General features: G+C 42.4%; 1 protein-coding gene across 2 annotated transcripts in view; it reads left to right on the top strand.

Annotated features, from left to right (window-relative positions):
* The window catches only part of CACNA1C (calcium voltage-gated channel subunit alpha1 C), a 487,530-nt gene that overhangs the window by 426,980 nt on the left and 40,702 nt on the right, over positions 1-19,848 (top strand). For both annotated transcript variants that reach the window (XM_050892845.1, XM_050892854.1), the window contains exons 31-32: positions 8,344-8,427; positions 9,039-9,122. In XM_050892845.1, the coding sequence (XP_050748802.1) occupies positions 8,344-8,427; positions 9,039-9,122 (168 nt within the window). The remainder of the gene's footprint in view (positions 1-8,343; positions 8,428-9,038; positions 9,123-19,848) is intronic.

The following is a 19,848-nucleotide window of genomic DNA, read 5'->3' as shown; positions in this document are numbered from 1 at the left end:
CACACAAATAGATCCTCTAATTACTATATAGAATGTGTGAAATTTCTAACACTGATCAGCCAGAGCTATGCAATCCTCCAACTTTCTGAAGGATCAATGGAGAATTCAGTAGGCAGAAAAAAATGTTAAAGCAGCTGTATAAGAGCTTCAGCGAGAGAGGACCTTTTCCCTCACAGCACACGTATCCAGAGAATTTGCATATTGCTGCAACATTGTGACAGATTTATTTTCAGTCTGGCACTTGGGGGTTTTAATGTCATTATGAATGATCAAAAATAATGATATGACTGCACAATGCAACAGTGTGGGAAGTACTTTATTAGCTATTACACTTAATTATTTAATACAGAAAATTATTCACACAGTGTTAAAAGCCCAGTGGGATGGTGAACTGGGGTCTCATTCACAACAGCATCGACAACATCGGCAGCAGCATGTAAAGGGAACAGTTCCAGGGAAAAGTGACTTGCTCTCACTCTCAGAAGAAAAATCCCAACCCTCTATCACTTCATGTAAGGTTGGTTTAAAGGGTCAAAAGTTCTCATAGATGTGAATCTTCTCTTCATGTAAGAACGATACTAGATAACAGACTGTGATACAGCCCCTGTTAAGAACGGTTCATCATGTTAGGAAATGACATTTGCACTGCCAAATGGTCACCTGGCTGAGGTCTAAGACAGTTGATTTCTCTTCTCTATCTTGCATCTGGCTTTTGCAGGACCTTGGAAACTTTAGTTTTCTACATTTCTGCTTCCCCAAGTATAAAATGAGAGGAACCATCCTCTTTCGGAAAGTTATGATTGATGGATTATGTGAAAGTAAGCATTATTTTATTAACTACTCTAATCCATAGAAAATCAAGCCTTTTCTGAAAATTGAAGTATCTTCCAAAAAAATAAACTGTTCAAAAACCTATTGCACATACCTACCAGCCTGTTTCTAGAAGATTGTGTCTTTCTTCCAGCAAGTATCCACTATCCACACAGCAACCATGTCAGAGCAGTTCATAGCCTTTTCCCATGGTGCATACGGAGACAGGGAAGCTATTCTAAGTCCAGCCCTGTATTCAGAATGCTTCTTCACCCGTTACTTGCTACTGTCTCATCTTCCCACAACAGTAAGTGGCTTTTCACTCTGAAAGATGTGTCACTTCTGCTCTTACAGGTTGAGTTTTACTTCTTTTGAATCATTCTTCCCTGGGCTGTGATGTCAGTCCAACTTTAGAAGATAGACTATCTTAAACAGCGAAGCCCATCCTTTTGCTCTTTTCATAGGACTGTTCCATGTTTCTGGTTTGGTTTATTGCCTTCAAGAGTTATTTCTTGGCTCTCATCAAGACCTGCTTTTTCTAGACCTTGCAAAGTCTTTGAGCATTTACAGCTTCTTCCTAATGGAATTTGACAGCAAAATTCTCACGGAATGCATTTTGTGATAAATGATCTGTTCAGACATAGCAAGCCATCACATTCACTTTTCAGTCTTTCCAGTAAGACTGGTGTTGACTTTGTTTCTCTTTGCTGAGAACAAGTCTGGTTTCTGACTGCAGGGCAGTAATTGTTAAATGATTGCAATGTAATTACTGTTCACGAGGAAAAGGTCCCAACTCCTCACAGGGTATCACTGTGCCACAACATACCTGTAGGAAAGTCAAGAATGTTTATCTTATTTCTCTAGGTGGACAGCAGGATTTATAAGAGAGCTTTCTGTTACTGTGCCTTCATTTTCATGCATTTATATCAAGGAGGCCTTAGGCATTAGTGTTCTGAGGCATTACTTACCCTCCTTTCAAAGGCAGCTAAGAGCACTCCAGGCCAAAAATGACATCAGGGTCAGCTAGTTGAATCATCCAGTTTCAGCACGGTTTACTGTTATCATTTCCTCAGGCCTTCTCAGCTTGTTGCCTTGAAATACAATCTTTGCCACCTCTAAGAGATGCTTCCATAATAAATGCTTCCATATTGCCTTTGCCATGCTTCTTTCCCAGTCTTTGGAGGACCTGGGACCATAACATGGCACTTCAAGCCTTCCACATGGCTGAGTGCTTGTGTACTACTAGCCACTTTACAGTAAATGAAATACAGAGAGATGTAAGATAACTGTACCACCGTGTAGGTGGGCATGGAGGGGCTCATGAGATCATCTAGAAAATACTATTCTGGTGGAATGAACTGGGTTGCAAGATTTGGAAATGGGAATTCTCAGTTCACAGAACAGGTATGATAAAGACTTTTCTAGGCATGTACCCCTGATGTTTTCAATTATCAGTAGGTGTGGAGAGTGTAAAAGAGGGTCTGTTGTGACACAAGAGATTATATAGTTCCAGCCTCCGTAAATGTTTCAGTTTGTCAAATGGTGGCTTAGGGACCTTGGTTCAGGCAGTGGGTTTTCTTCTTTTTTTCCTGTGATGGAGATATTTGTCCACTAGAAGCACAGGTGAGACCCGTAGTTTGCTTTAGGACCTACAGGCTCTCAAACAATAATCAGAAGATGGCCACTTTTAACCAGTAACAAGGTACCCCAATTTTATACCAGTGGCCTAGAAATAAACATTTGGGGTCTTTTTCCAGATCACAGAGCCATTCAAGTGTTCTCCAATTCCTTTGTTTCTGTCAAGCAGAGTGTCCAGTATGTCCAGGCAGGCCCTCAGACCCCAAGGGACACCTGTCTGCTTTCACCGATGTCCTCATTGTGAGAGAGAGCATGAAACAGAGTGAGAGAGGATAAAGGAAAACATCAAAGTTATTGGAGCACCTATCTTAGTCTACAAGTTGGTCTTGTTTTCTTATGGAATAAGCAGAGAGAAGCAGGAGGCTTCGTCAGAATCGACCAGACCTTTGGAATAGTCTGGGGAGCTGAAAAGCTCCTCTTCTCATTCCCTATCTGCGGAAAGATTTGATGGAGTACAGGGGGGCCTTGTGCAATTCCCTGCAGCAGTGACTCATTACAGCGACTGGTAGGTGAACTGCAGGGAATCTGTGTCTCAGAATTAATCCGTCAATGGATAAGAGCTGATAGATAGTATGCAAATAGATGCTGTTTTCCTGCAGCCTGTCAGGAGCTCCAAGCAGCTGCATCCTCCACTTTATTCCTTCTGTTAGGTTCTGCTAATTTCCCTGATTGCTGTTATAGCTAAACGGTATCTTAGCATAACAGAATTTGCATCTGACACAAGTCTCTGTTTGGTGTCAGGAGCTATTGTAGTTTTGTAAGACTGTTCAGGATACATGCAAATCAGTCAAATCTGCTGTGAGAAGGTATGCCAAGAGTCATGGTACTGTGTAAATGTCATTTGATTCGATACTGTTTTCCAATGAAACTGTCCCTTTTGCAAAAATACTTTCAGGGAAAAGCCTCTTTTAATGAAGTCTGAGAACTGACTCTCGCAGTTCCAAATAGGCTGCAGGATTTTCAGAAACGAATTCACATACTAAGCAACCGTCAACCAAACTAGCAGTTCATCTCATTTTGCAAATCCCCAGCAAAGTTTGCTTTGGTGCCCTTTACAATCAGCAGGAAATTTTTGCTAAGGAATCATACTGAATATCAGGGTGTCAACCCCTTACTCTCCTTCCTATATACTCTTTCCAGCTGATTAAGATTGGTGCTTCATTTTGTTGTTTTAGCATGCAGGTTTATTTCAGATATGTGGTAGCAAGGTTCTCCTGTAGTTTGCTTTCCTTTTAGGCTGTGTAGTTATCTACATGTCTTAGTTTCTCCTCCTCGTTGCTTCATTTCTGTATTCATACATACATGCATGCATGTCTTTCCCTTTTTTCCTATGACATCGCAGCATCTTCTTCCACTCGGGACCATCTGACCTACATTCAGATCCCACTCAGTGAATAGCCTTGACCCTTGCTGTGCTCTTCATCTGTAGAGACTTTTCTCTCAGAGGGGTTTGTTAAATTTTGCCAGCCACCTCATAAGAGACAGAAATGAAAACCTGGGATTAAGCAGATAAATAACTGCACATCAATTAATACACAAGTGACCCTGCAGCTCCCGCAGGGCTGGATGCTCAAAACCCAGCTGGTACCTTGACTCAACAGCACCCTTCCCCTAAGGATTTCTGTGCTTCAGTGTAGATGCATAGCTCTCCGGCCACCACACGTTCTTGTTATGGGCCCCAGGTGACTCTGAGCTCAGACCTTCAGATAGACTCCAGTGGGCAATTTTCCCTGCTGTTAATGAGGCTTCTTAGATACTGCATTTAGGATCTCATATTCACAAAAAGTAAAAGAAATAGTCTCCAGAGATTTCAATGACTCCATGAGTACCAAAACAAATCCTAGCTTCTTTGATAGCTAATCTCAGCAACTAGGAAACCTAAAAATGATTGGCATACTCATTCTGAAATGTTACGATGTCTGCTCCCCTCGCACAAATGAGATTCCATTCCAGTCAGCTACTGCATATTTATGCTCAGCCTTTCATTAACTTATTGATCATGTGATGATACATTATCCTTTGCTACCTTTGAGGAAATAAAAAAATGGGGAAAAAACTGTGCTCTAATGGTGGGGCTATTTCATGCTTCCTGAATATTCAGTCCAATCCTCCTGGTCTCTTTCTGTCCTCCTTTCTCCCCAAAAGCTTCATGAATCTCCAAAGACATCCCACAAGAGAGGGTGACTACCATTCCCCAGTAAGCCCCTGAAGCTGCCATTATGTGGCATGCAATTATACAGCTAAATCAGGGTCAAACGTCTCCCTTTAAGGGTAAAATATGGTATTACACTCTAAATTCCTGTACTGCAAAAACAAACAGTGCCATCAATTCATTTTCAGTCAGACCTCCACCCCCTTGGGAAAAGTATACAGAACTTTCTGGTGGGAAAAATAGTTTGGAAATACGACCTCTTTATTAGAGTGAAAGCTCTTCCTTCATTCAGCTTGTCTTTCATTAGCCCCCCTGGTACACTCCAGTGAGGAATGTGGTTGAAGAGGTACCTTAAGGTCGCAAGAGGCAAGTCCCAAAGGGGTGTAGTTCACTCTCGATACATACTCATAACTCCTGACAAGATTATGAGGTCTGATCCAAAGCTAAGTAACCACATGGCCGTTTGTAGGTAAATGTCTCTAAGGAGGGTGGCTTTTTAAGGAAGGATTCCATTACCTTGCACACAAATGAAGCATCTATGTTCTGTTTTCTTTGAGCTCTCTTACTGTGAATAATATCTTCCTGTTTTTCACCCTTCTGTTTGAAACACAGAGGGAGCAGGTGAGGAGGAAAGGAAGGTTTTAAAATTCATGTGTTTCCTTAATTCAACACTGGCATGTTGGATGTGGGGTTGAGTAAAACTGCATTTGTATCCATGGTTCCTCTCTATCACTCATCTAAGAGGTACAGGAGGAAGAGAAGAGCTCTCTGAGTCCACCTTGCAGCCACACAATAACAGACCACGGTAATGCTCTTTCTGTGATCCCAGAGCAGACCAGCCCATGACTTTCAAGCAAGGAGCTGGCTGATGAGACTCAGCAGAGCATCCCGAGAGAAAGAGCTCGCAGTGTAAGTCTGGAGCAACACCAGCGAAGTTAGCAGGGTGACTCCAGATATGCTGTGGTGTCACAAAGGTCCAAAGCAGCTATTTGTGATTGCAATGAAAAAGGAACCTTTTCTTTCCAGGCCTGAATCTCTCCTGAGATGTGCCAACTGTGTCAGTGCAGCGTCATTGCTTCCAGTGAGGTTGCATTACTGCAACTGGGAGCAAAATTTAATTCACTGGCTTCAGTGGTCATTTGAGGACAGGATTTGATGCTACTTGTCACCTGGGTTTTGTACCAACAGCAAATGGTGTTCTACCAGCAGCAATGGCTATTGGGCTCTATGTAAGAAGTTGCTCAGTAAAAAGAAATTGTGAATTTGGTTACACCAAAAACATTCTTTGCAGTATGATGCCAATCACAGTAAAAATAACCACCTATCCATCACCACAGATTTGAAAATAGATAGCCGTTATTTTCATGGGCAAAACCTGAACAACGTGTTTTGGATCTTCACCCTTGCAGCTGCCCAAAAGCAAACTCTGTTTTTTTGGAGTTGTTTGGGTTCCTGCTGAAATCCTTAATAGTTCCTAAACTATGCAATTTGAGAAGGAAATGGAAGATAGCCATGCTATTGAATGCATGTATTCATTTGGCATGTGAGCAGTGCCATTGCCTTCAGCAGGACTGTGCACATGAACAGGGGCAGGAGGATTGGGTCTGTTGTCTTCTACTCCGTTCTCTTTGATCCTCCAAGTGTACTGTCTGCCAAGGTCGCATCAGGCTGCAAAGGCACTTTTTGCAACTCTGTACAATCTGTGTCTGTCCTTTATTTATTCAAAATGCATTTGCTTCTACAATTTAATCTGCTGTTCTCTCCCTCCCCTTCCTCTTGGTGAAGTCTAATTACAGTTTTATTCCAGGTCCATCTGGTTGCTAACGATGCTGGACATCACTGCTGAATTCATTCTAATATTTGTTGTGTATTTTCTAGGCTGGACGCTGAATAATAATATTCTCTGAATTTGCTTTTGCTCCTGTTTCCTCCCTCCCTGTTGTAGCTAATTGCATAGTAATATGTAGCCATGGGATGATTACTCCTCCCAGTGTAGATCTGCTAACAGTTGCCTATATCAGGTTGCAGAATAAAGGGGGTTTTTTTCTGGTTTTGAGGAGAAGATTTCAAAGTCCACTCTACCAGCTCCCTTCACTGGTGTAGAACCAGCTGGGCAGTGGCTTTCTCTGCTTCATCTTCTTTTTTTTTTTTTTCCCTGTCCCGAGCATAATGCAGTTTATAACTGTGAGTCTCAAAGCATCCTGGAGGCAGTGTTTCAGCATTTAGAAAGACAGTTTTTGCCAGTGCCTGCTCCATGTGATGGTTGAACCCACAGTAATTTCAGGTTCCCAAGCTTGGCTTGTGCAGTGCCAGTGCTGGGATTTTTTTTTTTTTTTTCTTTTCTCCTTTTTGCTTTCTGCAACACTGCCTGGGAACACAGACTCACACTTTACCCATGACCTGACTCTGGCTAAGAATAGCAGTCACAGTGCAACTTGGGTTCAGTCTCACTGGAGACATGCTGCAGCTGGGAAACAGGGAGGTCAGATTAGCCCATGCTCACAAAACCAAACACATAAAAGGAGTACGGAGGATTTTGTGTGTTTGCCTCCTTTTAAGACTGCAGAACAAGGGGAAGAGGTTGGCACAGGTGTTCAGTGAGCCAAGATGGATTTTCTTTGCTCATGACATTGACTTGTACAGGAAGTTTACCTACAGAAGCTCATCTTCTGGGCTGAACAGAACCTTTTCCAAAAGGGTCCTGTATTCTTACGGCCTATCCAGACAAAAATCATGCAGGATGGGGACAGTAAGCAGGGCTGATTAGCATCTCCTGAGCCCTGCTTAGGACAATGAGATGTTTGAGATAGCCCCCAAAGTAATTCTGCACAGCAGAGTGAAGGTATGAGTTTAGCACATGCTAGCGGATCTACCATAGCTTGTCCTAGACAGCTAATGTGACAGTGATGCTGTGGCGCTATTTTTAGCATGAGTGAGCAACAGGTCTCACTCTGAGCACATGCCAAAGCCAACTTCGCTCTCATTCTTACCCCTTCCTGCTGGGATGTGCCACCACATGCTACATTCACACCTTCATTTTGTGGTGCAGACATGCTTTGAGAGTAACAGAAATACCAGTCCTGCTCTGTAGTTTTAAGACAGGAGCTAAAGCATTAGTAATAGAAACTGTTAGGCTAATGACTGTTGTAATACTCATTGTGGCTGGGTGAAGATAAAGGTGATAACCAGTGAGGTTTAAATAGCACATCCCCAGCTTGACTGTGCCCTCTGCTCCATCGTGACATGGCAGCTGGCCATTCCCAGTGCCAGCACAGAGCGTTACATCTGGAACATGGACTGGTGGATTGATATTCACACTGGCAGAACGGGAGCTGTTTTTTGAGAGAACCGTACGATATCATTCCTGTACTCTTCCCCCAGCCAAATCTAAGCCAAACGGGGAAGGATGCTGTGTTGCTAGGAATCGGAGATGTGTGGAGGAGCTGGTGCTGCAAGCCCTACTCTTGTGAGCAGCCATGCTCAAAGCGATCTATGTGCTTTGCCCCCCTCTCCCAGAGTCGAAGGGGAGGGGTGGCTGCCCTGGGATCGCATTAGCTGGATAAGGGCTGATCACACAAGTCAGGGATCCCAGGACTGGGCTACAGCATGAGACTCAACAAGTAGACTTAAGAAGAAAACCCCTTGAGGTATCAGGGCAGTAATTCTAATGGTAATTTTGAACTGTTTTTGTCTGTCTAACATTCCTTTTTAATCCCCATCCTGCCTGCCCCTTCCTTATGTAGGGTTACTTTAGTGATCCTTGGAATGTTTTTGACTTCCTCATCGTAATTGGCAGCATTATAGACGTCATTCTCAGTGAAACTAATGTGAGTATTACTCTACCCTCCCCAGGATACCACCACCTCCTCCTCCTCTGCTGTTCCTTCTCTCTTTCTCTCTTTCTTTCTCTCTTTTTTTTTCTGGTTTTTTTCCCTCTAGTCATGCTTTTATTGAACTTGCCGTCGTCCTTCTCCTTCTCCCAGGGAAAAAAAAAGGAGGGGGGGAAATGCCTCCTTCTTTTTCACTTGTCATAGCTCGCCCCAAGGCTGTGACTGGTGAAAGCGCACAGAGTTTGGGGTGTGTGTGCTTTTTTTCCCTCCAAAAGGTAGACATGCTTGAGTGTAACTTTCTGACTAACCAGGCTTTTGTTGATACCCTCCATCATGTGAAACGTTACAGAGGTTTGAGCAACCAATACTGTAGAGTGGTAAGAGACTATTTAATATGCCCACGTAACCTCTTTCTTTTCTTATTTTTTTCCTCTTCTCTCCCTCTTTCATGCTTTTGTTTTGTTTTTTATTTTATTTTATTTTACTTTTTACTTTTTTTCCCCTCTTTTCTCCCTTTCCCTCTCTCTCTCCCTCCTCTCTCTCATTCTTTCTTTCTCTTCCTTTCTCTCTCTCTCTCTCTCTCTCCTTGGCTTCTCTGCCACATGCAGCACTATTTCTGTGATGCATGGAATACATTTGACGCCTTGATTGTTGTGGGTAGCATTGTTGATATAGCAATCACCGAGGTGAACGTAAGTAGCTGGCGTCTGTCCATGATCGTGCCTGCTCTAACATTCATTTGTCTTTCCCGGGTTCTTTTTTTTTTCCCCTCCCCCTTCTTCCTTTCTTTTGAGTTTGTTTTCAGAGCTTTTTGTTTAATTTTGAAGCTTTCTCTTTTTTTTGTTTTGTTTTGTTTCCTTTTTATTCTGTTTTAATTTTTGGAACGACTTAAAAGACCTTTTGACTGTTGCATCATTTTCTTCCCTTCATAATCCGCCTGGCATGAATTAAACTGTATAGCAGGAAAAGTGATGGGAAACGTGGAGTGTAAGTGAAAAAGCTGTTTGTGCCATGGGAAGCTGCTAGAATAGTCCCAGGCCAGCACTTTGGTCTACCCAGTGTTATGCTTTGCTTCCCATGGCAGTTCAATACTCTCCACCCCACAGAGATCTAAAGGTCAGTTCTTTCGAGGTGGAACTGCGGGAACCAAACCAGGATTCCTCCCTGTGCCTTCTCACCCAGGCTTCCTCCAAAAGAAATAAAGACCAAATCGTCTCTGTTTAGAGGAACCTGCTCCTAATGTTCAGTTTCTAATTTGAAAAAAAGTAGATAAAATAAAAACAAAACAGAAAGCCCAAAGAACAACAAAGCGCCAGAGTTTCAACCCAGTTTTTGGGGTTTGCAACCCGGTTTGCTCTATCTCACAATTTCCACCAGCACAATTGACACTGATTGGCCCCACTGGTGCCCATCTCAGCAGACAGGTGAAGGATTGAATGAGCCACGGAGACTGAAATGAGCAGTTGGTGTTCAAGGAATAAATCACATCAGGCAAACTTTTTTCTCTGTCTTTTTTTGGAGGTGGATGGATATAGAATTACGGGATAAATAGACAAAGGACAGGCAGGAAACGCACAGATTCCCAAAAGAAAGACTACAAAGGACCCACTGGGTTTATGAGTGCGGACAAAAATTGCAGTGCAAAATCCAGCTCAGCAAGGCCAGGAAAACAGAAAGATTGAAAGAAAATTGCTGTAAATAAGTAAGTTAATGAAGAGCAAATCAGTCATGAACTTGCAAAATGATGTGGCTGTTGAATAAGCATTCCAGCTTGGAATTGTTGTGTACTGTAGAGGCAATCCATCGCAAGCAGAAAAGTGACAGCATAGTTTTCACTCAGTGCTGTATTTAGGGAAAAATGTAGGCAATATTTTGAAAAAATCAAAATGCCTTACTTGGAACTTTCCAAACAAAATGTTTTCATATCTTGGTTCGAGTTTAATTTCTGTTCAACTTCATTTTTTTTTTTAATTCTGAAACAGGGACATTTATCCAAGTTGTAATATTTTGATTTAGAATAAATGAAATATTTTATTTGACACTAGTCTATTTTCCTTGTCTTTTGAGAGAATGGAAAATAGTTTCTAACTGAAAATGAACTTTTATTTTACATCCCTTAAATGTCCTACTTTCTGGACTCAAAAAATTGTTTGCAACATTTCCCCCAGAATGTTGTAAACAGTTTTGCTTACCATTTTACTAGAGACATATTAGGATTGGGCTGACTTTGTAGAGGGAATTTACAATGATCAGCAGGCTGAAGTTGTTAATTTTAAAGAATGAAATGAAAGCCTTTTTTATGCCACACTTGTTACAAGAAAACTAAGTGGGGAACCTGGCAATAGCCTTCAGATTGTGAAGAAGTTCAGTTCTCATCCATAAAGGCAGAACTGTACCTGGTAATTGAGGAAATAAGTACAGTTAACTGGAGATGAATTATGCTAAACATCAACAAGACTTTCCTGACTGATGTATTTGAATCCATACAAAAGTCTTCCAAGCAGAAAAGAGGGAAACCCGTGTGTTTTGATAAATAAACGGAGGTCTATCGTAGTCAGAAACTCTGTACTGCAGGGAAAATCTAATGGATCCTTTTGAAGAAATTCACAGTAATTTCGTATAAATTAAAGAACTTTTTACGTCATGGGTTAAGACACTTTGATATACATCTCATTAAACTGTAGTCATCTGAGAGGAAGACAGATAGTCACCCAGGCCTCCTCTTACAGTTAGTGGAGAGAAATGCACACCTTCCCAGGCCAGCTGGTGCCTCCCTGTACGTGTCTATGACAGGGGAAATGAATTGCTCTTTGGAGGTGTGCATCCAGTGACTGGTGAGTGACTAGTTTGTTAGGTTTGTCTAGACACCCAGCTCTCGGACGCTAAATTTAAGCAGGATAAATCGCATTCATTCTCAGCATGTTGTAGAGAAGGTCACGCTGCTGCTAATTGTGCTATGTTCTGATCTTCAGTCTCCAGGGCTATCCATACTGGTGTGCTTAATTACCACTGACAAGGCTCCCTCTCTTTTCATTCCCTGTCTAAATTCAAGTTCATGTCAGCCGAGGCCCAGAATCCAGTTTTTGGCTATAGAAGTCTATGAAAAATGAGGGTGTGCCTCTGTCCAAACAACCATCACCTGTCTTACTTGAGGAGGCAGCAGGAGTGGCCCTGACTCTTTTAGTAAGGGTTATGAAGAGCATTGCATCATGGTCCCTCTGTTTCCTCTAAAGAATCCTTTCCTTCTATACAGTTTTTACAGATTTCTGCACACGTCTTTTTGTTACCTGGCATGTTTAAATCTTCTCTTTTTATCTAGGCAAGTCCTTTGCTACTAGTTTCTAATGTTTGTTACTAAAAACTTGCACAATCTTTTGATGCACTGATAAATGAGCAGCAGCTATGGATGGAGTTTGTTCTGAAATGTTCTGAAATCCCTTTGCACTTATAACCCTTATTGAATAAGAGAATGTTTTGTATGTTGATTTGTCCTGTCGGATTCCCTTCCTGCTAGCAGCACTTGATGTGTTACATCTGTAGCAAATGGGCTTTGGAAGTAGCAGCCCATCTTGGACGGACAGTTGTCATCTTCCCAAGCAGTGTGAGGCAGTTTATCAGATACACTTCTCCCCTTCTCCTCAGGAGCTTGTTGCTTTCTTGCTGTTTGTGGGTTTGAGCAAACCCTGCCTTGTGTTTCTGTACATTGTCTTGTCTTGTTCCAAGAGACCTGGAGTCTGAAAAAAAAAGAAAAAATAAACCCTAAAATGCCAATAAACTTCACTAATTGGAGATGTTTAGCCTGGTCAGGTGCAGGTAAGATGTTTCTGCCCAACTCCTTAGAAGCTGAAGAACGTTTGTGGTAGGGTCTTGGAAGGTGCTGCTCTTGGAGCTAAGGGACAGTTTTCATTGTGGTCAGTTAGAGAAGATGGAGACACCTGGCACAGGTTAGTTTGACATGTGGCCATAGACATGTAAGCCTGAAACCTCTGTGAGGTTCACCAGACGTTTGCATTCAGGGGAAGCATACCCAGCAGGTGCTGAGCTGTGATAGCTGTAGTTGTGGTGGGAACCCTGACTGACAGGCTCCACAGTGTGCATGTAGGTATGTGCTTGCATCTATTTGTGCAGTTCCCCATGCTCTGTTTTTTCCTTTTGACAATTATTTTTGTTTCTTGAAAAGGAATTTCCCAGACCAAAACCTTCGTTAAGATATATGTGAGTGTGCATGGGTGGGTCTTTGTGTGTGCACTCCATTGGTTGTAGTATATTTTCCTGAATGTGTTTGGATGCCTGTGTATGGGCTACAAATCCATGGGAGAGGGTACAGACACAAATCCGTGGGGGGAGGAAGAGAGTGTGTATGCAAGCATATGTATTTCATCCATATTTGTGTTGTGAATGGTTGTTGATGGAGACACATGGGTTGTTGTGTATGTAACTGAGTCTATGAACGTGTTTTCTGAGCCAATGTGGCTATCTTACTGTGCAAGTTTGATCTGCTTACGGGTGGGTGTTTATATCTGAGAGTTTACTCTGTGCGGGCATGTTCATCTGCATGCCTGTGGGTGAGTGTACACTGGCATGTCAAGCTCAGCATACTTTTGTTAGCATGGCTATGCGTTCAAAAATAGTGAGAAGGCATGTGCTCATGAGGTAGGCCCCCAGGTTGCCTTCAGCATTTCTGAGTCCTTTAGGAAGCCTCCACTTAAAACACCTCCATGGTGTGGAGATATGTCAAGTGATAAGTCAAATTGCATCTCATTAGGCCCACTTGCTTGCTGCAACTTGGGAACACCTCCCAGGTCCCCCCAACCAGCTCCACAGACACACAGAGATGCATCTCACACAACTGAGTAAGCGCAAAGGGCACAGGGCAGGTTAGAATCTGGTGGGTTTGAAAACTTCAGTGTGTGGCACAGTTTCTGCCAAATTCACTTTTAAATTGCCTTACTTTCAAGCTGCATTTTCAGAGCTTTGCTTCTCAGTAAGTGTTACACAACTAACTTCCTAGCCACAAAATGAAGATTTTTTCAGAATTTTCTGGAAATATTCAATGATTCTATTTTGGGCCACTCTTAAGGCAGTTCTTAAGTAACTAAAGAGGGAGGGGAGGACTTTTCAATCTGCTATTAAAGAAGGAATTTCTGAGGCAAAGACCACATCTACCATGTGTCAACTCTCTTTAAGTGCTAAGACCAAGAATGACTTTTGGGGAATAAGATGAAAGATGATGTAATACATGGGGCCTGGGAGGTAGGGCCTGTGGGTTGTATTCCTTGGACTTTGACTAGATCCCTATACCTCAGCCTCCCCATCAGTAAACTGGAGATTGTTATTATTCCCTGCGTTAAGAAAGCATTGTCGTTAGTGTTTTCAAAACACTTTAAGTCCCTTAGAAGAAAACATTAAGGTGGTAAAAATTATTATTATATATTATAATAATAATAGGAAAGAAAATGTTATAGGAGTTGAATAAAAGCCAGCAAATTTGGAATACATCATCCCAGAAGTAGCCCCAGGCACAGGCTTGCATTGCCTTCCTTTCCACATCACCAGACACAGCCTGGAGTTGAGTGCTGTGAAGCTGACTGACAGCCTGCTGTCCCCTCCTCCAGGCAAAGAAAGTTGCTCATTACTATTTGTTGTGCTGTATGAAAGGGGGAAATCAAGATCCATTTGTGCTCTGTGCTGCAGTGCCCAAAGTGATGAAAGAAAAACAGTCAGACCCTGAGTCACTGGGAAAGCTGCTAATGTAACCTCCTTCCTCTCAGTCGGAGAGAAAAGCTGACATCTCTCTGGTCCATAGGGTCCTTTTTCCTTCACCCTTTCCCCTGCCAGTGTCAGACCAAAGATTCACTGTGGCTGAGTCCTTGCTTGCCACCAAAGCGATGCTCATAGCAGTGCTCACTGAGCTGGATGAGCCCCTGTGGCCAGCCGAGAGGTTGGCCCATCCAGCTGCAGTGGGCAGTTCACGGCGTGCAGATGTGTGAGAGTTACGGAGGCACGTTCAGCTGGGAGCATGTGTGTCTCCAGAGCACCGGCATAGGTACCAGTGACGGTGGGGACGTCATGTGTTTGATTCTGTCTGTCTGTCTTGAAAGGATGTCGGGGAGGGAGGGTTTGCGCCTACCTGTGAGCTTGTTGCCGAGGGCTTCTGCCAGTGCCTCTGAGCGTGTCTGCATGTGCACGTACCTCTGTGTTCATCAGCTGTGTCTGGGAGTGCATGAGGATGACTGACCAAAACCATCTGGACTGGTATCCATCCCGCCTGTTCTACTCAGTGACCATACTTGCATGTCTGAGTGTGTCTGTGAACACTGCAGGAGGTACAGAGGAGGAGGAGGTACCTGTGACAGGTACGCAATGCAATACAGCAGATGTGACGAGTTAGGGGTGTGTGCATGGATATGAGATGAGAACTATCAGGGATAGGGTATTGGTGACTTGCAGGCTTTTGTGAAATAATGGAATATTTCTCTGCGTAAACTGCCCTCTTGTTGTAGCAATACACGTTTTCCTAAGAGTGAGCATTGCGACTGGTTTGAGGGTTGATGGAAATGGTGGGGTTTTTTAATGGAAGAGGTGACAGGAGGAGGAAAAAAGGAAAGTACAATGTTGTGTGTGATCTGAACCATGGTGGCATCTGGGAGACATAGGACCTGGGTGCCTCAGAAAGTAGCACCCCTACAAAGAAGGTTAGAGAAACCCAAAACCCATCTTGCTGTATTAATTCCCCTAGAAAATGTTGGTCAGATCCGTTGTGCCCAGGCCTGCTGGGTAGTGGTTTGGCGTTTGTCTATCAGATGTTCAGGAGAGCTGAGTACTTTATATCTTGCACTTCTGAAAAGGTTTCCAAATTCTGGTAGGAAGTCAGCAGAGGGTTGCAGCTTGGTTGATTCCTGAGTACTGATGCAGTAAGGCCAGAGAGATATCAAAGCATTCAGCTCCCAAGAATACTTGGAGACCTGTGCAGCGATTTCTCCTTTAGTCTTTTTTATTTCTGAAGCAAAGCAGCTCAGGCTTAAACCAGGCGCATGGGGCCTTTCCTTACAGTCATCTTGCTTTTGGTGTCAAGAGGCTTCATATGATTTGTCATGGGCTCCTGCTCCCATTCTTTGGAATATCAGACAGCCTATACTCAAGTCTCCCTCTCACCTTCTCCTGCACTTCTCCCTTTTAACCCACCCCCTGCCTTTCTTCCTTTTCTCCCTTGCTTTCCTCTCCCTCGTCTCCAGCCACACTAAACCTCACAAGTTCATTTTCACCCTCAATCAATGTGTCTGAAGGCAGAGAACCAGTGGCTTAAATCCTGCGGTCCTTATTCAGGCAGAACTGCCCCAGGGCATTTCGCCTGCGCAAGGCCTGGAGCCGTCGGCCCCTGCCACACAGTCCTATACACACACACCCCCGCAATGGGAGCAAGGATCGGTGGAAGGACGACATACATCTAGCCTGCACCTCAGTTGGGACTGGCATTCATCTCTGTCGCTGCGTTTGTCTGTCTGTCTTTCTGTCTCTGCCTGTCTGGTTCTCTCAGCTTCCATGCCCTTTGCTGCTCAGATTTTGGCCATCAGCTGCCACTGGACACAAATCTTTGCAATTCCTAGAACTTGCGAGTTCATTTACCCAAACCTTCTGGAAGAGGCAGAAAACATCTCCCTCCCTCTCTCCTCCTCTCTCTCCTTTCTCAAATGCCGTCTGGGTAGCAGAGGCCTCCAAATTATGTAGCAAAGGGCTGGAGAAGCATAGTGGCTTCTTTTGACATCTTGTGTTGTCGTACCCTTACTGCTGCCATCCTAGAAGTTGTACGTAGTCCTGAGCTATCCCTGTGTGCGTGTATATGTATGTATATATGACTTGTTTTCTTTTTGGAAAAACTATTGATAAAATTGATGGGGGGTGGGGGTGGATTTAGTTTGCTTTCTTTAATATCTGGTGGTGTTTTTATCGCTAGAATAATCCAGGTAACACACCACAGTGGCCCCAGCTTCTCTATGTAGGAAGCCACGTTGAAGCATGGTTGTGAGCTGTAGCAGTGGCAAATGCTAGTGCTTTATTTTGCCTTTGGTGAACATCAGGAGAGCTGCCCTGAACTCTTCCCCAAATTAGGCTTAGGTTGATTTGAATTTGATCACCTCCCATGCTTAATCAACAATTCTAGTGCATGTTTTTCACCCTGTGTTGGTGAGAAAGGAGTATGGTAAGACTATCTGACCACAACCATGTTTGAACAGGGTTATTTTGTTTTTATTTATGTATATTTTTGTCATGAAGATGGGGCCTCTTTTTTTTTTCTCTTTTGGCTTAAAAATGTTGGTATTTTGAGTGCATTTCCAGAGTTCATAATGTGATTTGCCCATTAAAAGAGGTGATTTTGGTAACTGCACAACTTTTTCTGTAAGGAAATCTATATGAAATACGGGCAAACAGAAAAAAAGTATGTATTTTTTGCAGAAAAGGGGATAGTAAATGCAAATGACTCCTTCCTCAGTTTACCTGAGTATTTGAGCTGTTACTGATGACTAGGAATATTAGCACCATAAGAAGAAAGCATGTAGATTCCCACTTTGAAAGACTCTCCATAGTACCTAGTTTTGAGGAAATACCTCAATATTGTGATTTCCACAAAACTACTTGTTATACTTGGCTTCCGACATTATTCCAGGTGCATGAAATAACCAGAATGTATTTTAATGCAGGGGAGATTTGAGAGTAGCATAAAAATAAATTTGCCATACTGGATATATTTAACCACACACATGCTAGTTAATTAAAATATGAGAAACAGAAGATAAAGAATCCAGCAGAATAAATTCTTAAAAGCTAATTGTAAAAGCAGCAAAAAGACAGTTAGATAGCCCTATAGCTGGAAGACTTGATGCACAAACCCGTCCGGAGTCCTTCTGAGTGAAAATGTTTAGAGCTCTCTTTAAAATGGTGGGGCACAGCATCTCACTGACTGCACTGAGGAGTGGATTGTGCTTTTAATTACTGCAGGGTTTCACATACCCAAAACCTTGGTGGGTTTTAAGGCTTTTAGAGAAGGAGTCCTGTTTTCTTATTTGACTGTAAATTATTGTTAATAACAATAATAGCTAATAGTAGGAACACAAAGTACCACAGGCCTTGTCCTGTGTTGGTTCAATGGTAAAATAAGTGTGACATGTACATTTCAGTACAAAGAGCTCTTTAAAAAGCCTACATCCAGATTTTCTGACCATTATTTAATTTTTCTTGTAATTTTTCTATCACATCACTTAAAAAAAAACCACTACAATATTCTGGCATCAACATTTGTGATATAATACAGTTATATTTCATTTTCATTTAATTCCAATATGGTTTTCCACAAAGCTAGTTATAATGCTCAAAAGAAAAAATAATAAAAAACATTAGAACTACCCCAAGCTGGTTATATTTTCCATTGGCTTGCTAGCCAGGATAAATCATTCCTTTTGCCTAGCAAAAGTTTCTTTTAACTTTCCTTGAACTCTAATAGAGATTGTATCTTTATATGAATCCATAGAAAAATCTCTGACTCTCATTCCTTAGATCGTCTCTGAATATATTAATGTTAATTAATGATAGCTCCCTAAGCACCATTAGTTAGATGGTCAAAAAGGTGCTCGGGTGAGTTCAAATCCAGCTAGTTCTGTCATCTAAGGCAATTCTTTGAAGCAGTGAGAGAAGTTTTCTGGCATTTAGTTCTCCTTTTTCTAAGACCTACTTTGCTGAGAATGCCCAAGGAATTTTCCAACGTTGCTGTTCTCCACACACAGATTGCAGTAATAAAGGGTGCACAATCCCCTGTATTTCACTCATTCAGTTTTGCTGTAAAAGCTTCTGTTCTTCATCCAAATTACAAGAGCTTTTAACATCAGTTCTCCAAGACCTTATTGCGTGCACCATCTCGTACTATTATGCATATTTAGAGATCTGCTAACTGGTTCCAGATTGCACTGCCAGTTGCAATGAAAGCAATGAAGGTGATGGAAGAAGGGAAAACACACACAAGTATTTTACTTGTTTTCCTCTTTAACTTTCTCTTCTCCCTCATCTTCTTATCCCCAGTGACTTTCTCCAAATTTTGCTGAAATCTTGGGTAGCAGAGATCATGTTTCCCATTCCTAGGAGCACTAGGAACAGTTTTTGGCAAGGCAGTAATTAGTTCCCCTCTACCTACTGTATCAGTGATTTTTCCTGTCTGTCTTCAGCCAAGATACCATCAGTCCAGGGGAAAGGCTGTTCCCCTTTGCGAAGGTTTTTGTGCCAGGCACTCGGCAGCGGTTCAGCATGGTGTTGGGTACCATTTTGCAAACCCAAGTGCACAGACTAACAGGAATTTTTGAGGTTCCCATTAAATAAAGACCTGATTGTGGGTTTATTGCTGGTAGGCAAGAGAATGTGGCCTCCCAGCCAGATTTGTAACCAAAGTTAAACACATATAAACTAATTTTACCCTTCCTAATATAGTCAATATAGCACCCTCATTTAGCTCCTCTCCCGCTCCCTCTACCCTCATATGTACCAGCCAGGCAAACATCAGGGTTATTTTATTTCTCACTAGACAACTGTTTTTAAAATGGCTGTGCTTTTACCTTCCCTTACTGGTCTGTTCTTTGTGGAGACTGTCTGGCACAACATGGCAACAAAATGACTTCTGCTTCATGTATCTTCCTAGACATCTGCTAAATGGGACCCATTCCCTGCTGCATCCAGATGACCTAGCTGTAGAGACTGGATTGCTGCTTATGGTCAGCTGATTGATGGCCAAAAATGTGGCTCTGGCTCTAATTGCTAGTAAAACTGTTGCAGAGTAATGGGACATCCCAGCTGGTCACAGTCGTTCTCTCAAAATCCACTTTTAAACTCAGAGATACCAGTCAGCAGTGCTGTCTCCTGAGCCTTGTCTGAGTGACTGGGAGAAAATCTGCTTCACCCAAAGCCAGATCAAGTGACGTTTTTTCCTAAGCTGAACAGACATGAAGGCAAAGATGCCTCAGCAGTAAAGAAACACTTGTTAATAGAAAGGCACTAAAACAAATTAATATTTAGAGCTAGGGATTTTGAGGCTCAACTGTTTGCTCAGACTCGAACATAGTAAATCACACACAGTGAGCGTTACATATCATCCAAACTATCCCTACTATTTTTTTTAACCAAATAATTCATCAAATCATTAATCAGTTATTCTTGGAAAGAGGTGTAGAACAAAAAAATGTTGCTCAGTAGCTTTGTAACAGCTAGCTGCAGTCTCCATGTGACCACCCCTAACGTGCTCTGATAATGCCTGTGATTGGCATTTCCAATCCCAGAATGGCTCCTAGGCTTTATTGTATCTCATATTAACATACAGAAATCCAGTATGACTCTGTAGACTGTTCTCTTATAGGAAACATTTTGCATCAGCATTAAATA

The sequence above is a fragment of the Gymnogyps californianus genome, chromosome 1 (assembly GCF_018139145.2).
Source record: "Gymnogyps californianus isolate 813 chromosome 1, ASM1813914v2, whole genome shotgun sequence".
In the NCBI taxonomy this organism is placed as follows: Eukaryota; Metazoa; Chordata; class Aves; order Accipitriformes; family Cathartidae; genus Gymnogyps; species Gymnogyps californianus.
This window is presented reverse-complemented; position numbering and strand designations above follow the sequence as displayed.